The sequence below is a fragment of the Acanthopagrus latus genome, chromosome 10 (assembly GCF_904848185.1).
Source record: "Acanthopagrus latus isolate v.2019 chromosome 10, fAcaLat1.1, whole genome shotgun sequence".
NCBI lineage: Eukaryota > Metazoa > Chordata > Actinopteri > Spariformes > Sparidae > Acanthopagrus > Acanthopagrus latus.
This window is the reverse complement of record NC_051048.1, coordinates 11,143,358-11,162,713: the sequence shown is the minus strand read 5'-3', so window position 1 is coordinate 11,162,713 and position 19,356 is coordinate 11,143,358. Positions and strand designations below refer to the sequence as shown.

Here is a 19,356-nt window from a genome sequence, read left to right as displayed (position 1 = left end):
TTTGTTTTCATCGATTTTTCATTTAGTCAAATCATGTCAGCACTACTTAATTTAACCCATAAGTCATATCTTTATGCAGCATATGATTGTGGGTAACTTTTTTATGAATCAGCGTGTAAATATTTTGACACAGTTCTAATTGTATTCCTTTTTTTTCCCTCCTTTGGTTTCATTGGCTTTACTGTTTTTGAACACCCCATAACAGTTATATTACAGTTATATTATATTGACAATTATATTTGATCCTGTTTTCGAGTCATCTGTCACTGTGTTGAAGTCAAATCAGTGTTTTCCCTTTGTCTTGTTGCTCTGAGTTAATGGTTCTTATGAAATGGATAACAATTAAAAAGCATGCATGAACGCTAGAGGCTGCTCACAGACATGCGTGTGGCTGTTGAGTGTGTGCGTGTGTGTGTGTGTGTGTGTGTGTATGTGTGTGTGTGTGTGTATGTGCGTTTCCATGCGCGTGCGATGACTATTTTGGTTTCGCCATGCAAGGTTTCCAGATAAACACTGGTGGCAGCTGCTGCCATAGCAACACCATTGTGCGCCCTCCTCCCTCCCTCCCCTCCCTCTTTCTCTCCTCCCCCTCCCCGACCACTCCCCCCCCCCCTTCCCCACCTCCGCCCTGCTCGGCGCTCCACACAGCCAGAGAGTGAGGACCAGAGAGGAGAGAGGTCGACTCGCTTCGTTTCACTGAGGGAGGGAGACAGAGACGAAACGAGTGGATAGAGTGCAGGAAGCAACAGCGGGAGGAATAACCTGGAGTGAACAAAAGTGGAAGTTGTAGGGAGAGAATGAGTGAGGACAACCACTCCCACTACAGGCTGGACCCCAGCGATCGCCTCAATGGGCTGGGGCAGAGGAGAAAGAGACCCAAGAAGGTAATTGAATGAACTGGGAGCCACATGGCACAAGAGTGTGTGAGAGGTGTGAGGGAGCTGGATGTGGGGAGTTGGGTGGTGGTGGGGGGGGGGATGCTCCCTGATTCCCTTCCAGCGAGAGAGAGCAGCAGCTGGGGGTAGCGGAGGTGGAGCAGGTGGGGAAAAGAGGAGAGTATGTTTATGTGTTTATGATTTTCTCAGTTTTTTTTTGTTTGTTTGTTTGTTTTAAAGCTTCATTCCTGCTAGTGCTGACTTGATTTTTTAAAATGTATTTATTAATTTATTAAATCTCCATCTTTATCTTAACCCCTGGGGTAAAGCCACCTCCCAGTGGGGTGCTCTCCATCTCTGCTGATTCCACCCTTGATGGATTACTCCCTCGTCTGCATTCTGCTCCTCTTCTTCTCGGTCTCCCAGTGTGTTGTTGTTGTTATGAACACCTCTGTGTAGTGAGTAGTAGGAGGAGGCTCCTCACATGCCGACAGGGTGGGTCCCTGCTCCGCTCCTCTCCGCTCGCTCTTTGTGTGCCTGTTGTTGTTGGACGCGTTACACACAGATACGAGCTCTCAGGAGATTCTTGTTATCCTATCAGCCTCATTATGGCAGGTCTTTCAAACAGCCACGACCATATTATTGTTGGTTATTGTCTGCGTGCTCCATCATGATCTGAACACACACACCCATCACCCACTGTGTCATCTTCCACTGAAAGCATTCATTACGGCATGGACATCAAGGAATTCTATGAGCTGTCATTGTCCATACAAATGCATCTGGATTATTATTTGTATCATTATTGCAATGCATTGATATCCATTATGTTATTCCGGGCTGCATTTATTCAGTCTCAATTGATATTTTTTGTTTAAAAAATGTTGGAAAACAGTGAAAAAAATCACAATATTCTTAAAACCCCTCAATGACATCTTTGAGATTGCTTCTGTAATATAACAGTTATTTTTTTTGCTTGAAGAATCATCAATCATGATCAATTATCTGTTGATTGGTTGATTAATTTTCCAACAATTTCAGCTTTGATAATATTATATATTACAAAACCGAACAAAATATTGTTTGGGTCTATATTTTCAGCCAGTTTTATTATTTTTTTATTTATTTTTTCGGTCCACTGTACGGATGTCGCGTTTGACTTCTTTGCCTGCCCATGAAAACAACATGTTCGTTAGTTGGCACTAATTATTATACAATGTCCAGTCACATGTACAAAATGTAGGCAACAAAACCACTTGGTGGTGAAGGAAAAATCATGGTTTTGCTCAAAATATCTTATTGCTAGAAACAGTCACCGCAAACTGTTGGCTTCACATAGAACTTGATCCCTGGTCCCTCAGGTGAAAGTCATTTGAGTGAAGCACCCAGCCAACCCTAACATCCCGCTGGCATGGACTCTCTTGCTGTTTGTATGACATTTTTCCTTTGCACTATGTATTTTACTCACTACAGAACAAATTTAAGATATCATTATATAAAATGTTGACGTAAAAAATGTAATATTAGCCAATATTTCCTCACCAGAACTTTTTAAACTCTTAAATATCAACATAAACCTACCTACCTACCTCAAATGTCCAGTATCAATCCCATGACAGTCACATTCGTTAGGATATAGTTAAAGTCAATTCAACAAAGGTTCACCAAAGGTGCTTTAAATGGCTGTTAACAATATAATTAGATAATTAGAGAAATACTATAATACTGCTACTATAAAAGCAGGATTAAATTGATTTACTTGTCCTTTCATGGCTGTACTCAGGACAGTGTTGTATGTCAAATGTGATTTCGTACGCATAGCATCCAGTTCAGCAGATCACTGTTCGCACTAAAATGTCAAAACAGTCAGAAACAGACTCTATTGACGTACACAAAATCTTTCTCATGCCTTCCATCACAATCTATATGAGCATTTATTTATTCTTCCACATCTATTTTTAAGATTAAGATTGAGTGCTTGTTTTTGGTAATCTAGACAGATTATGGTCTTGGTCACCAGAAATCAATGTTGATACTGTTAGCAAAAAAGGAAAGTCCGTCGATTTTTTTGTTTAAAGAAACACAGACAGCTGCTCCACTCGAGTACTTGATCACGTCCGTGAATGCTGACCAGCAGACGTCATCTTTTTTTCTAGAGCTTTGCTTCATAATGCGACCAAATTGCGACTGACATGGCCTCAGTCTGTGTCTATATTTCTGCCTGTGCTGGCTTTTTTAGTCCAGCTGTCTGACTCTATCTCCCTCTATTCTTCTCTCTTATATATGACGGACCAGTCTTTCTCCCTCAGGCTAGAAGGACACCAAAAGACAGAATCCAGCCTTATTGCATTTCGGTGTTTGAGGCAACTGAGGGTCACAAAATGATACCGGCTCAGTTCACCGGTCTTTTCTTTAACTGAAAATATTAAGGGACTTGTGGGGGCCGATCACCAATCACCAATCAGAAGGATTCGATGTTTTCTCATCTATACTTGTTAGTTATTAGTGGCTTTGTGAATTCACTGTAAAGATGTAGAGGAAATAGATAATTACGTTTAATTTTTGATTGAGTCAAAGAAAAAGTAAGTAGAACGGACAATTCCGCGTCTCGGTCTCATTTGTCTCAGTCTTTGTCACTGCTCATTCGCGCTTGCTTCAGATTGATAACACGTACGCGGATGTTAAGTGTCAGTAACTGCAAACTCAAGTTTACTTTCACCTCCAAACTATGCTCAGTGGACTTACTTAGTGTACACTTGTTGTGTTGTCACATTAAGGTACGGTTCACAGTTTTAACACCTCATGTTCCTCTGAACAGTTCTGTTGTGTTTGGCTCCGCTGTTTGCCGCAGCAGGTAGGACTGTTCTGTTTTGTATTGTTTAAAAAATGACGAAACCAGTCCCGATACTAGTACCCTCAAAGTTATACCAACACCAAGTTCTTTATTTGATACCTTTTTTTTTTTGCTACTTCATTTGATACCCATCATGTGGATTGGTGGACGCTTGCAGCAACTCGCTGGGCAAACCGTACAAATAGTATTTTTTTTCTACATGTAGGTACAAAAATGATCGAATGCAGGTGCGGTTTGACTGGAGAAGTTTTGATACTACTTGGTACCGAGTTATTTGGTCAATAACTAAAAGTTATTGAGCGCCGATACCCAGCCCTAGCTGCAGGACTCAACCAAACAGGATTGCGTTGTCCCCCGGCTCAGGCCAGCAGAAAATGTTGGTAATCCCAAATGGCAAAATGAACTGACTACAGTAGAGCGCGTCTTCTTACGTCTCCTCTGCAGCACTGTGTCAGTGTTAGTTACAAACACTGGCTAGACTCTAAGCGTTGGGAACTGCCTCGTGGTACCGGTCCATCTATCCCCTCAGTCACAAACTGCTGGTTGGCAGGACATCACATATACAATATAATGTGCTGGTTAGACCAAGAAAGCCCTGAAAATCTGTATTGATATTGGCTGGAGGAGAGCTAGTGAGCTTTTGGCAGCAGGCGAGCCGCAGAGTCTCCACAGATCAAACTTCTTTCAACGCATATCGGCTGATAAAGATTGGTTCCTGATCAATTGGTGCACCCTTGAAAACTAGTGATGCAGGGATGTTTTTATTTCGTGGCTGACACTCAGATTCAATGCTGTCCCGCTCATTTGGCTATGTCAGTCATGTAGCAATCCTGCCTTGCACTTCATTTCCTTGAACTTTGCCCAACTTCGATAAAAGAGTGTGTGTGGATCTTGAATCTTGAAGTGTTAGACAACATGGTTCATTCTATCCATTTTCAATTTTACCACCATGTGATAAACGCAGGGGTAATGATCATTTACCTCCTGAAGAATAAGACAAAACAAAACGCCATAGCAATTAGCATGTAGCCACGCCTCCATTCATAGAGCAGAATGCCTGCTGCTTAAGGGCGTGTCTGCCTCTTTAATGGGCTGGGGAAGTGTTGAGAAGTGCGGGAAACACATTGAGGATGTATACATGTTAACTGGCGTAGCTATTCCTGTAGCCAACACATCATTGATACAAAAAAAAACAAAAAAAAACAAAAAAAAACCCCATCCATATACCAGAGAGATTGAAAATCTACTCAGTGTGCTTCCATGAAGCACAATTAGATTTTCCCCCCTATTCTGCCATGGTGGTCAACAGACAAATTGCAGCCAATGTACGAATCTATGTTTTTTCACAGCCCTGATAGAGCCATTAATGCCCCAGGTAAAAAGTAAATTTAGAGTTACATTTCAAAGTAAGTTGGGTCAAGTGATCATGGGGAGAGATTAGATTCAAGTTTGAATCTACCATAATTTCCAGAATTTCATAATTCTTATGAGATGTCAACTGGACCCTGAAGAGTTGTGACAGCATTAGTTTGGTTCCCTATAAACCTCTGTTTAGCCATGCAATTTTGCCTGTCAGAAATTGGGAAATAGGGATAATGAGTGCGACTGACAGCCCGGGCACCATTTCTATCTCCTTTGTTAACGTCTCCGTTATTGTCTAAATGAATGAATACACTCGCTGTGCTGTTGGTAGGAGAAACAGAAAATGATATCCAGATTGGGGAAACGCTGGGTGTTTACATGTGATTTCCGGTATGACGCGGATCAGAGTTAAACTGCCTGTTCACGCGGCACCTGAAGCAGATGCGACCGGAATGAGTAGCACCGAAAGTGCTACGACACGAATGAGATGTCGCTGATGTTACACTGTACCTGTCCTTCCTTATTTTATCTAGCAGAAAAAGAGAGTGAAAGGGGAACGAGGGAATGGCCCAGAGGTGGCAGGTGTTCAAGTCAGCAATGCTGAATGTACAGAAGTAAATTGTTGGCGGAAGCAGAGGCGAAGCATTTGGCAGTGGCGGCGGGGGCGGGCATTCAGAATCAATGGATGAATTATTGATATGCTCCCTGACCCCATGCTTAGATAGGCACACAGAAAGGCACGTACGCGAGCACACAAATGGAAATACACACCCTTTGGTGACCTGCCGGTGTTGATCTTTGCTCCATGCAGGGCAGTCGACTCAAAGCGATGTGTTCCGCCTATGTCTGCCGATGCAATCCTTCGTAATTGGACACAAACACACACTTGAGTTAATGTCTTGAGCTGGTAGAAAGCCACAGTTTAATACAGCGCGTTCTTGGCTCTTTTTTTCGTGAAAGCCCTAAGCACTTTAATCTTCCACTGCCTGAATTAAAACTCTCCGCTCACACTGATCAAAGGAGGTTAGAAACACAGCCTTACTGTACCCATAGAGCTTTGCTTGGTCATTGTGTAGATTTTTATTTTATTTTTTTTTTAATTCTAAGGTGAGGAAGACAGTGGCGATGACAAAGATGCAAGTTTCATTTTCTGATGAGCGCAGGAAGGTTTCAGGTTCCCCGGCTTTCTGTCCTGCTGAGCAAGGACAGTTTGGAAAAAGTCAGGTGTTTCGTTTCATCCGACGGAGAGTTCAGGGATTTTCAGCCCCCGTTTCTGCGACTCAGCGGTTTCATATTTTCAGCCAAACAACAGGCAATCATCAGGATTTATTGCCCTGCTGGCCTCTTGTATTGGCTTTTAAATCGAGCCACAGAATGAAAAGTCTACATTAGATATGTTTCTGATGTTTATGATTGCCTTCCATTAATGATGCATCTAGTCCAATCAATCAATCCCACAGAGGACTTGCATAGTTTATGTTGTGTTGCATATGAGAAGCCTTTAACCTGAATGATTCTGGATCCTTTTATTGAGGGGAAAAAGCTGTGATAACTATTTCTGCATGGTATTTTTAAGACAGAGCTCTTAAAAACAAAATGTTAAATGTCGTCTGCTTCTAAAACAATGTAAAATGTAAAATTGGCACTGAATGTTGTGCAACATTGACACATAGTGTTAGATTAAAAAGACATGTTGGCATTGGAATTTTGATAAAAAAAAATTTAATTTGGATGTGATTTTTTTTTTTTTTTTAACATTGAATGTTTCCAGAACAACATTGGTGTTGGACACTTTCACTGATTATTAACACAAATAAGTCAATTTGCATTAAATATAGATAATATTGATATTGTCTATCAAAAAGAAAAAAGAAAAAAACCTTGGAATTAAATGTAATGATATGTTGGCATTGAAATATTAAAATGCTGGCACAGGACACTGGGAAATGTGTGCAGTAGATATGGCACAACATCAGCATTGTATGTTAAATCTCAATTTTTAAATGATGTTGGCCTTTAATGGTATCAAACCCTGTCACTGAACATAATTATGATTGATTGTTTTATATCTTACCTTCAGAAAAAAAAAAAATAATAATAATCATTTGCGGTATGAAGAGAAGATAAAGCTATCAAATGTTTAATAACTTGGCCTACTTTAAGATGATCAGACAATGAAATATCGAGCAATAAAAAAGATTATGAACGTGTTAACCAGGCTCAGTACCCAGCCCGAATAGAAATCTTTTGGACCCACTCTGAAATACAGGGCTATAAATGGCTGGTGACTCATAGCTGATCAGTTCGTTGATTAAAGCAAATTTCCTCTCCCATCCACACAGTAGACTTTCCACCCACCAGAATGGGCACATTTTCAAATCTCCAATCCGTTCACAAGCACAGTATGACTGTGAACCACCTCATGAGAGATGAAAAAAAAAAAAAAAAAAAAAAAAAAACTGTTGTCACACATCCCATGGGCTACACAGAAATACTTGTGATAGTCTACATTTTTCACACTGTCTCACCACTGAGGTTTCCTTTCTATTCTAAACAATGCAGGAGCATAAATAGCACTTCCTGAGAAACAGTGGATTTTTCCGAGGAAATACCTACCTAGAGTTGATTTAACCGAACATATATCGCACTTACTAGAATATTGATCTGAAAAGTAGTAGTGGAGTGGAACATGTAGCAGAAATACCATGGCAATACTCAAGTAACGTACTTGTAATATGCAAGCACTTGTAAATTCATGAGATCCGTGCCGCAGCTTTGCTCCAATTCTTGAAAGATTTTTCCATGATCATCACTATTTCACTGTTAACATTTAGCAATAACCAGTATGGTCAACTCCGTCACAGAGATTATAAGATGGGGTCGTTCTTTATTTTCTATTCAGCGTTGCTTCTCACAAATGAGTTAACATCAACCAACATACCGCGACGCTAAACGGACTCAAAGAAAGACAGCGTTCATGGCTAAAAGAAACCAACCGTGATGCGGAAGTCAAAGTTGGTGGTATGTACGGTAAACCTCCTACCCTGAAATTTGTGATGAAAGTGTAAACAAGGTCATTTTCATTATTTAAAGAAATGATGATTGGTATCAGTTTTTTGCCAAGGCACGTATGTGAGTCCTGCAGGATAGATTGTTTTGAATTTCATGCTATTGCTCTAACAGCATCTTCAGAACAGATTTTACATACTGTTCTACCAACTTCTTTCAAAATGATACACTTGTTCCAATCCAACATTTAGGTATTGTCATCAGTATTTAATGGTATTGGGGCTGGTTTGGACCTGTGATCTTTTTTTAAAGATAGATGTTTATAAATGAGGAGATCCCAGTCAGTGGAGGTGGATTAGAGAAAGTCAATTCTTATACGAGGACTGCCATCGACCGCCGTGACAATTACTGGGTTACTTCTCTGCTGTCTGTTCTGATTTGTCTCGAAATAACTCTTTAAGGATAAAGAGGAAGTACACAGTGTGCCTAGCCGATCTAGTGACTGTTCGCACTGTGACTCAGCTCAACAGGAGACAAAGGAATTAAGCTCAAAATCTCCATTTACTCTTCATGTGTGTGACGTGTTCATGCTGTCGACTTTTCCCAAATCTTCAGTCTCGGCAGTTTTAATGCTGAGGTGAGAGAGAATTAGGATTAGGTTTAGGTCATGGTCAGGACCGAGATTAAGCATACATGGGTAGGTTTGTGTGTGTGTGTGTAATATAAATACTCGACAGACCAATATATCCAACATCATCAGCTGTTTTGAACCACTGAAGCGTGCTTTCCGTTTCTGTGTGTATTCATGAGTGAGATTTGATGTTAGTGTGTGTGTGCCAACAAACGTTCATGTTTTTTATGTCACAAATTTCAGTATATAAAAGAGTGTATATGTGAGCTTTTTGTGGCATTTTCTTGTTCTTAGAATGTGTATTTTTTTCAAGGTTTGAGCCTGTTATGACTAGTGTGAGTGTGTGTGTGTGTGTGTGTGTGTGTGTGTGTGCATGTGTGTGCGTGTGTCTGACCCTTCCATGCTGCCTCTTTCGTTGGACGGCAAACAGCAACACAGATGGTCTGTGAGGATGACACCCAGACGTCGCCATGGCGACCCAGAGCCTTGCCCGCCAAAAAACAAAAACCTTTAGCTGAAAACATCTGAGGCGACATCTGAGGCTCTGGCAGCGTCTTCTCACATGTCCGTATCTGTCCTCGTCTCCGTAAAGTGAGAATTTAGTTCACTTTGACAGCGAGGAGCCAGCTCCGCGGTCCCTATGTGATCATTTCTGTTTCAATCAATCCCTGACATGGGCAGAGCTGCGCTCCCTTGATACGAGGTCAGGGTGTGGCTATTCCCCAGACACCCATGACTCTGTTATTGTCTTGCTGCGTGAGTGTGTTCGTGTGTGTGTGTGTGTGTGTGTGTGTTTCGGTTTAAAGGAGGTGAAAACCAATAACACAATGCAGAAATGAAGGGATAAAAAGCTGAAGAAAGAGATTCTTAGCGAAAACGTTGGGGCTGCGGACAGAATTGCGTGTTTAACGGTCATTTAATCTCAATATGGCGGGGTAACTGATGCGTTAGATGTGCGCTCATATCGGGAAATTACTTCAATCAGTCTCCCTCTGCTCCGACTCCTGCTGCTGTAACAGATGACGGCTGTACACGGTGGAGGCACGGCATTTTTTACAGGGCTACCTCATCAAGCGCTTCGCTAGCCCAACTGTCAGCCTCGTGCACGCCTCTTTGCCGTGTTGAGAGATCCAAATCTGCCATGCTATGATTGGACGATCCCTGTATGGTGTGGGGAACTTTTGATTGTTGACATATGAGACTCTACTGGCTTGTTTTCAGATGGTCTGTAGGACTTCACTTGTGAACATATTCTGTCTCATGATGTTTTATTTTTCTTGCAGATAGTTGATGACGTCGCTAAAGGAGTGCATATCTCTTGTTTCTAATGGCGTATGGTGTCTCATGCCATGTGATTGGTTGGAAATTGTGTTTGTAACGTGTCGATGAAGGTGCTCGGTCACCCAGGTCATGGTAATTCTAAGTGCTTTATCATAGGCAGCTGGACTTCAGTTTCTTGAAGACATTTCTCTCATCCAAGAGGCTTCTTCATTTCAGTATTGTGATATGATTGGTCATTTGTACTTTGTCAAGGAATGCACACTATGTATTTCAAAGCTTCACTGCCATCCCAAGGGGTAGTGGTCAAAATCATCCCATATGATCTGGGACATCCTTCAAGATCCTCATACGCCACCAGTAGTCGTCGATGGCGTCTATGCAAACAAACGCCAGCAGACATTTCCAACATCTGTCTTCAGCTGTGGTGATTTATCTCCCATCGCTTTCACAATTCCGGTATTAACACAATGTTATTTGCCATTTATCCGACAGAGAGGGAGAGGATGGACACGCAATTCATCTACAGCTTTATGCTATCTATAAAGTCATCAAATAAAAAAAGAACACTGCTTCATTACCTGGCAGCTAGCAGTGCTTTATAGGCTACCATTAGCAACCCATGCGCCTACACTGCCAGTCTGCTCTGTTATTAGAGGAGTGGCACCGAATGCAGCAGCTTCCGTGCTGGGGTGAGGGTTAGGGAGTTAAATCTTGGGTGTCATATGCCATCACAGTGGGGAAGATAACATTAAAATCTGTCAAAATGCGGGACTGTCATGCACCTGACCTCTTGTAACCCTCAGTTTAAAGTGTACCCGTGGAAAAATGTACATTGAGTGGTAGGGACAAGGGCTGTCTTAGGATTGGGCCAAAGTGTTTCATTTCCACTTTGGAATTTTATAATTAAGGTGAGTATAACATGTCTATTGCCCAGTCCTTGGATCTTGTTGGAGTTGGATCTTATTCAGTGAATTCAACCAGTTATCATTCAAGATAGTTCTATTTAAGCTCAATAGCCCAAGGTGAACATTTCGCTGAAGAAGTGTCAAGCCCACTCATTCGCTGTGCATGGCCTGCATTGTCATTAGCACCATATTGATGTTTAGTGACAGTTTTGAACAGCAGCTCTGTGGTGAAGTGGGAGTGCTTAGTCTGACACTAAGCAGGCGTCTCCCATCAACACATGGATGGCCAGGGATTATTTATTGATGAGCGCAGCTATCCATTAGTTATGTCTTGGGACTCTGGGGTGGCACATGGATCAATGGAGGTTCTCTGGTTCCGTTGATGCAAGGTGTTTGGGCAAGTCAGAGGGTTCTGGCCTCGGCGGGAGGTCACACTGCAGACCAGGAGGGCACAGAGGCAGTTTTGTGTGGTTTCACTTTCCAGACGGCTCCCAGGAGAAGTTCTCTTTCCACTGCGGTGTTAAACGTGAACTTGATCGTCCAGTGAGGTGCAGTTCTGAGACGCCGAGCATCCCAGCTGGCTGAATGGTTGCACGCTAAATGTCTATTTAAAACCTTTTCACAAAGGTTGTGCAAAAACGTGTCTCAAGAATGAAACAGCTCTCAAATGTTATGAATGTGTGGTCCAACAGTCCAATGGTAAATACCATTAAATGTTAAATGTAGAGACATGGAGGCGGGTTGCTTACTATATTGAAATAGGTGTACATTATTTTTCACCTTTGCTCATTATATGGTTTCACTTACTGCACTTCTTAGGTCAATGACAGCAATTCGGCTTCCTATGATTGGCTATTTTTATCTGCTTCAATTTCACCGATGCTACCAAATAGCCGATAATGCATACATACATACAATTCCGCACCAATAAATTATCATGCGTATTGTGCATTCCTGGTTCACAATGACATGAAGTCGGATCAAACAATAATCACAGATGTTGACAACAGTCAAAAGGCGTGTGCAGTGGCTTCTCAGCCAGCCCTAACAATCTCAAGCTCAAGCTCTGCTTTAGTCTTTAGAATACAACAAACTGAAAACAAATTTAGAAAAGTAATTGCAAGGTTACAATATTTTCTCGTTTTACTATGTTAATCATACTGTCATTGGAAACTAAAACACTCCATCGCAGTCCATGTGGAGGACAATTACAGCTTACTGACTGGCTGAAATCTGATATTTAATGAAACGCTCTGCCTTTGCGGCAGTGATTGAGCGACACATTCAGCAGGCCCAACAATCAGCCACAGAAAACAAACGTCTCGGGAATGTGATATTGCTCCCTTGTGCTTTGTTCTTCTCCATCGCCCTTAAACGGAGTGAAACTGAACCTAGTGATGTCGGAGACAACCATTAGCTGTGATCCCCGTGCGTTCAAGCACATACATTAACAGTGTAACCCTACACACAGGTTTGCTTTCTTTGTGTCACAGAATCAAGTTTAGGGCAACTATAGGTACATTATGTATTGAGTTGAATCTAACCGTGCCTGGGTGTAATTCCAGCCCAATGGGAAATTGTATATCTCATTTCTCTATTATATTCTTCTGCTAACATTATCTGCTGGTCATACCAGACCGAGAAAAGTTGTCCCTACAAACCCTCTGAGTTCATTGACTTGACTTTTTATTGCTTACTTTTCATTTCTAAGAAATGACTGTTGTTTTTTTCCTAAGGTTACATAATCTTGCTTTGATATGAAGTTGTAGCCTTTAATCTTGAGGGAATAGATGAAGCTGATGTGAGTAGTGGTTTTAATTCATCTTCCTCTGGCTCATAGGAATTGTATTCGGAGTCGTACTGTTCTACCTTTGATTTTCTGAGCTGATGCTGAATGTGGTATTTTGATGCAGAAAGTAAGCTTTAGCTATAGATTTAGCCTCCTCCAGCCTGCATTGTGGGAGTGTCACTCATGGTCCATGTGTGTGGTATGTTGGGAACCTTGCTAATCAGTTTGCCGAAAGACAAATCTTACACAGATTATAGGGCAGGGCGATAAATTGGCAAAATCGATTAATTCAAGTTTGTTGTTTAGGACAATCTAAAAAAAATACAATCGATTTTCTCTTTAATTTGCTCCGCCGCCGCTCCCCATAGGCTCCCGTAGTTCATAGTGGGCTCCGCCCTACCCCCGCATCGACTTTCCACACAGCGACAAACACAACAACATGCAGCAAGCCAAGAGTCCGTTCCTAAAAGTGCACTGTCTTGTTAGTAGCTTGGTTTTGGGGCATCGGACCTCGAACAAACCACGGTCCTGTAAAGGCAGCGGACCGACCAGTTTATTTCAGCATCTCAAATAGACACTTGTATCAGAATTCACTACTAGAAGACAGCGGCAGCCCACAAACACCCGCTACAAAAAAAAACAACAAAAAAAAAACCCGCAAAAGGAACCATTTGCAAAATAAAGTATTTAAAGAAAGTTATGTTAACACTTTATCAATACTAATGTGGAAACTGATCTGTTTTTAGAATAGCACGCAATCTGACACATTAAATTTATGTTTATCAAAAACATTTTATCAAAAAGGGACACATTGCACTTTTATTTATTTTTTCTAGTGAGTTTGAAGGTGCACTGTTTACAACGGCAGGGCAGATTTGTTTAAAATAAAAGCATGAAAATAAATGCAATGCTTTTAATAATTTCTTTGTAATTTGAAGTTTGTTCTTGAGAAGGAAAAAACTAAATGATGATAGTCGTAAATCGAGTTTGGTGTGAAAAAATCGGAGATTCAATTTTTAGCCCATGACAGATTACCAGTTAAGACCGGGCTATTTTAAGTTGTATGCAGTGCATACTTTGTCATATTTGTTTTTTTGATGATTGAAGATGATTGAAGGAAATACTGAAATATAAATGACAAGTTTTAAATTTTGTTTTGGATGAATTTGTTAGTATATTAAGCGAGTAATACAAAAATAACAGATTAAATCAAAAATATAATCGGAAAATGCATCGATTAGTCGAAAAAAAAAAATGACCGATAGATTAGTCGATTACCAGGGTTACCAGGTTACAACAGAGATAGTGTGTGTGCGTATCGTGCTGGGTCGCAGCCCAAAGGAAAGATTTCAAAGAGCACCGTGTGTGAGGTGGCCTTGATCCAGCTTGATTAAAAAGCATATTGTGTAACCTTTGCCTTTCAAAGTGAAGACAGGTGTGTGTGTCGTGTAGTAGGTGTTTATTAATCTCCCAGGGCATGCCCACATGCCATCTAAATATACTCCTCATACTGTAGAAATACAGCGGCTCTTGTTAGATTTATGGTATTAACTAGTCTCCTCCCAATGAAATGTCAAGGCCATGACTCAATGTGACACCTGGTTGAATCAAATTTCTCTGTCTGCCCTTTCTAAATGCTTTTACAAATCAAATGTATTCTGTATCTAAATGCAAACCTAACCCTAATCCAAAGGAAACATTTGATTATCAAAATATTCAACACTATTTGACTTGAATGCATCAAGAGGAAGAAAATAAAGTCACAAAATCCCGTTCTCAACCTCTCTCTCAATCTTCCCTCTAATCTCTTATTTACTACAGGATGTAAGGAATTACTGGATAAGCTCCAACATTCCTGTAAAAGATTGCATTCTCTGTGTGAATTGGTTAGATGCAATTGCTGAACTCACACCCGTTTTTTGGGTTGCTGCAGTACTGTGTCCTCCGTTGATATAGAGCTCTATCAAGGAATGAACAATAGGGGTGCCCCAAGCTGATCAGGGACAGACTCAACAGGCATTTCTCATGGCATTTCTAATGGACAAATATATAGAGTAGTCTGGTAGCCTGGGGACTTAAGCATCCACCTGTTAATCTTTGTAATGTTTTCACCTGTGTCACCTGAAGAAAACCTCAGAAGATTATGGATTGCAAGCTGAATTGCGCTGAATTGCATGAATTTTTCGACAAGATCTTCTGAGTCGGGTCGCTGTGTAAAGTATTGTCCAGCACATCCCAATGGGGTTACGGTTTGGACTCTGTGGCGACCAATTCATGTGTGAAAATGATGTCTCATGCTCCCTGAACCACTCTTTCACAGTATGAGCCCAATGAATCATTGTATTGTCATCTTGGAATATTCCCGTGCCATCAGGGAAGAAATAATCCATTGATGGAGAAACCTGATCATTCAGTACATTCATCTTGTCAGCTGACCTCATTTTTGGGCACATAACGTTGCTGAACCTAGACCTGACCAACTGAATCAACCCCAGATCATAACATTGCCCCCACAGGCTTGGCGCTAAGCATGACGGCTGCATCAATCCATCAGCCTCTCTTCTTACCCTGATGGATCCATCATTCTGGACTCATCAGACCACATGACCTTTTTCCATCGCTCCACAGTCCAACCTTTAAGCCTTTTTTTCCAATTAGCCTCACTGATAAGTGGTTCTCTTGAGGCCACACAACTGTTTAGTCCCAATCCCTGCTCTTGCTTTCACTATTGATCATAGCTGTGAGGTCTACAGTTACACATTTTGTCCTCGAAGATGATGGTTCACCACTGTCCTTCCAGGTGTTAATAATGCATTGGACAGTTCTTAACCAAATTGTAGTAGCTCCAGCATTTCCTTAGTTTAGTAGTTTTTTTTGCTTTATACAGGTCATTAATTTGACCCTTCTGAAATAGAGTAACATCTTTTCCAAGACCACAGGATATGTCTTCTGACATGGTTGTTTGTATGAGAAGCTACTCACTTCACCAGTTTAAATAATATTGGGTTTAATAACTTGTTGCCAGGAAGGCTCTTACCTATTTGCTTAGATAAATCTAGGTGGTGACTTTTTTGGGGGGGGTGGACAGGCAGTGTGTGTTCATCTGCAAACTTTTGCTGTCAGTGTAATTCACCGTTTTAGTCTTTATCTGCTCGTTACCAAAATACGATTACTGTTAATATGGTGCACGGCCACTCAAAGCACTTTGTTAAGGTTAGCGAAAGATTGTGGTTTAAAGTTGCTGACTGGAAACAGGCCGTGTGAATGTTTTTCCCAACTTTTACCAAGTGTTTTTGGAGCCTACACCTTCAGGTAAGTCACAGGATGCAAAATCCCATTCTCCAATATTAAAGTTCTGAGCTTTATACACCCAGTCATCCACCCCAACCTCCTTCATATGGTTTCTGTTTGCCTTAAGAAAAGAATCGTCTCCTGGATTGGCAAAACCATTGAACATAACATCATGCTCCTCTTTAAACTTATCGGGCAAAGCAAATTATAAGTAGATCATCATGCTTTTAGGAGGCAAAGTTGACTGTTATCACAGTATTGACAACCTACAACAGTTCTCGAATAATGCATTCGGAGACATCGTAGTTGCTGCATCCCATCGTCATTAAACTGCAGACACTCCTCTACATCTGCGTTCTGTTGTGTTGGCATTAACTCACATTTTGCATTATTTTGCCTTGGTTTTGTTTGGTGGCGGTTTGCCGATTTGCTGCTTTAGTGCGTTGTGTTGGATAGAAGCTCAAACAATGCTCACATTCAATTCCTCATGGTTTGCTGGCTTGTACATTTTCTGCATATAAAGCCTGACACAAACTTTGAATATAACATTGATCACAACTACAGTATGTATGTGATACATCATTTGTTGTGTATTTATTTAGTATTTGGGCAGGTTAGTCATATAGAAATATATGTATTTTGAAGTTTTAGTTTGTCTGCCGTGTTTTGAAATTAAACTGATTAAATTGATCCAAATTACATCAAAAGCAACTGACTGTGCGGCCTTATTTGAACCATATACAGACTAAATATGGGTGTGTACTTCACACGAATGGCAGTAGTGGGATTGATTTAGGTGTAATAATGCTGCTGGAACAATAGAAAGAAGGGGGTTGGGGTGTGGATAGACTGGAGAAAGGGGGAGGCTCTCAGTTCAGTCGAGTGTGAAGGAGCAGGCGGAGGAGAGGGAAGGTGGAGGAGACAGACAGACTTGACGTTGGTAGTCTGTGTCATCCCCCGATGAGTTTGTAAGTGCTCATGCATGCTGTCTAGATGAAGCAAAATAGCAGCGAGCAAAAGGCTGGAGAGAAATTATCCTGAGGTAGACTTAAACATAGAGCATTTTCATATTAAACGGCAGAGTGCACTTTGCAGCTTAATTGGATTAATGGGCAGAGATTTTGGCCTAAAATAAGTATATATGGACACAAGTCCCTGCGTGTCAGGTCTCTCTAGTAGTTTTTGAATTCGCATAGAAGTTCAAATTTTCCGCACTGCTCGGCATTGTGGGCATTTCTCCTCTGTCCGGCCAAGACAGCTGGTCTTTACAATAAACTCATGAATTTATAATCTATGGCTCTTGTGTATGTGTCCCTGCTAAAACAGGATGTTGCTTCTTGTGCAACAATGACGTGCTGGTTAAATGTACACTATATATGGCGCATTTTTCCTTATGGCTGGAATTCTGATACATCAAGGGTCCAACTGGCCGCAAGAAAGCAGCCTCAACTCGGGACTTAAGTTTGACTTGCACTGTCAGATGTGAGACTGAAGTTAGGCTTGAACTGAATCGCTCCCCGCAGGCTTCTCAGACAGCTCTGGTCGAGGGATCGCCCAGTTAATCTGTTTTCACCTTCTGGCAAGACTGCCATCATTTCAGTCCCAAAACGTGTTGTTTCGCGTGAAGCACTGACGGGCCACGACTTGCATTTTGTTGACAGCCCTGTGTTGTTCAACTGTGAACAAATCAACCTTGTGTGTTGTGTCAGAAGTGTCATGATTTTGTCACTTCCTCTCTTGTTTACTTGAAGATGGATTACTGACCAGATAAATGGGGGGCCAGTGGAGAGAAGTGTGTCGGACCAGATGCTCTTTTTTCTTTTGCAGTCCATGCTGAAGGAGGTGGTCTAGCCTGAAATGTCTGTCGTCTCTGCCGTCACGACATCTCACCAGCGTGGTCGGATTTTGTCGTGTTACGGAGGCAAAAAGAGTCTCTCAGTTTACCTTGACACATAGATGATCTTGACGATAGCGAATGTCACTGCGGCACAGTGTCAAGTAACACATCTGACACACAGCTCCTCAGCGCTGCTGAAAGAGAGAGAGGGCGAGCCGTTCACCTCCCGCAGGAAAGTGCCGAAAACTTTCAGTGCTTTCTCAATCCAGCGGGTTTGGAAGGGGTTGACAGTAATAAGGCCTGTCAGATTCAACGCAGCCAATCAGAATAATATCCCAGAATGCCTCAGTCTATACATATGGCAGGCTGCTGATGTACCATCTGTCCTCTCTTTACAGAAGGAGGAACAGGCTCAAATCTTTCATTACTCCCCTGACTTCAAAGAGGTTTGTTGCATCTAAGACAGGGTCATTATTCCTTTGGGTCCCGAAAGGTTGAGTGTAACTGTTTAGTCAGGACTAACTACACTAACAATAGTAACTTACTGTATTTTCCCCACACATACATTAGTCTTAAGATGACCAGGGGGTTGATCAAATAGGCCATGGATTTCAAACATTTGGAAGGGCCGGGTAGTTTTGAGACGTTTTAATAGAGGAAATGTTTCATGTTAAATATTTACTGGGTTAAAACACTGGTGTGATTGTGTTAGTCCAGTGTGTTGAGGTTCTTAGAGACGGGCTCTAGGCCACAAATAATACAAGTCCATGACTGAAGGCAGTCAGGAACAGAATCAAAGAGAATGTTACACAGCAGCCCCACATAATGTAACCACTCACCAAATCAGCCTCTGAGCGGATAGTGTTTGACCCCAGCCTCACTACAGACAGCAGGTATTGAGACCACATCGCCCCCCCACCCTGCATCAAACCCCCCCCCCCCCCTTTTTTTTTTTTTGTGGCTCTGACCTCCGCAGCAGAACGCCTCCCTCTGACTTCCTGATTGAAGATTGACCTTCTTTGGAGGCTGACGGCTTCACAGGGGATTTGTTGAGATCTGCTGTGGTGTGAGATTCTTGTTTTTTTTTATTGGACGGGAGGCCTTATAAGGGCCAGTCTTTCTTTCTTTTCCCTTCTGCCCTGATAGTTCCCAGATCCCAGTCGTGTAGCTCTTCATTTTGTGCTGTTATTTGCAGTGTTTTGAACTGAATCATGAACCTTGGGCTACGGTCTGCAACTCTTCTGCTTTAGTTAATTTTTAGCTGTGTGTGTGTGTGTGTGTGTGTGTGTGTGTGTGTGTGTGTGTGTGTGTGTGTGTGTGTGTGTGTGCCTCCTCTTGTTGGCCCGGGGCTGAGAGCTCAGCTGCAGAGATAAACAACTGAGGTGGGAAAAGTGTGTGTATGTGGGTCTTCCTCCCTAAGTTCACCCATGAGTTTTGATAACAGTGGAAGGTACAGCGTATCCCTGTCATGCCCTTTGACAGCGTTTTGTTTGATTGGCTCTGATTGGTTCGGTAGACTTGA

The 19,356-nt window shown here is 41.8% G+C and overlaps 1 protein-coding gene across 2 annotated transcripts in view; it reads left to right on the top strand.

Moving 5' to 3' along the window:
• Positions 1–19,356, top strand: part of ank2b (ankyrin 2b, neuronal) — a 186,512-nt gene that overhangs the window by 48,513 nt on the left and 118,643 nt on the right. The window contains exon 1 of one of the 2 annotated variants that reach the window (XM_037112338.1): positions 624–884. The exons of the other annotated variant lie outside the window; for it this stretch is intronic. Within the exon in view, the coding sequence (XP_036968233.1) occupies positions 798–884 (87 nt within the window). The 5' untranslated portion in view covers positions 624–797. Of the gene's footprint in view, positions 1–623; positions 885–19,356 lie in introns of those variants that run through there. 2 annotated transcript variants of the gene reach the window in all.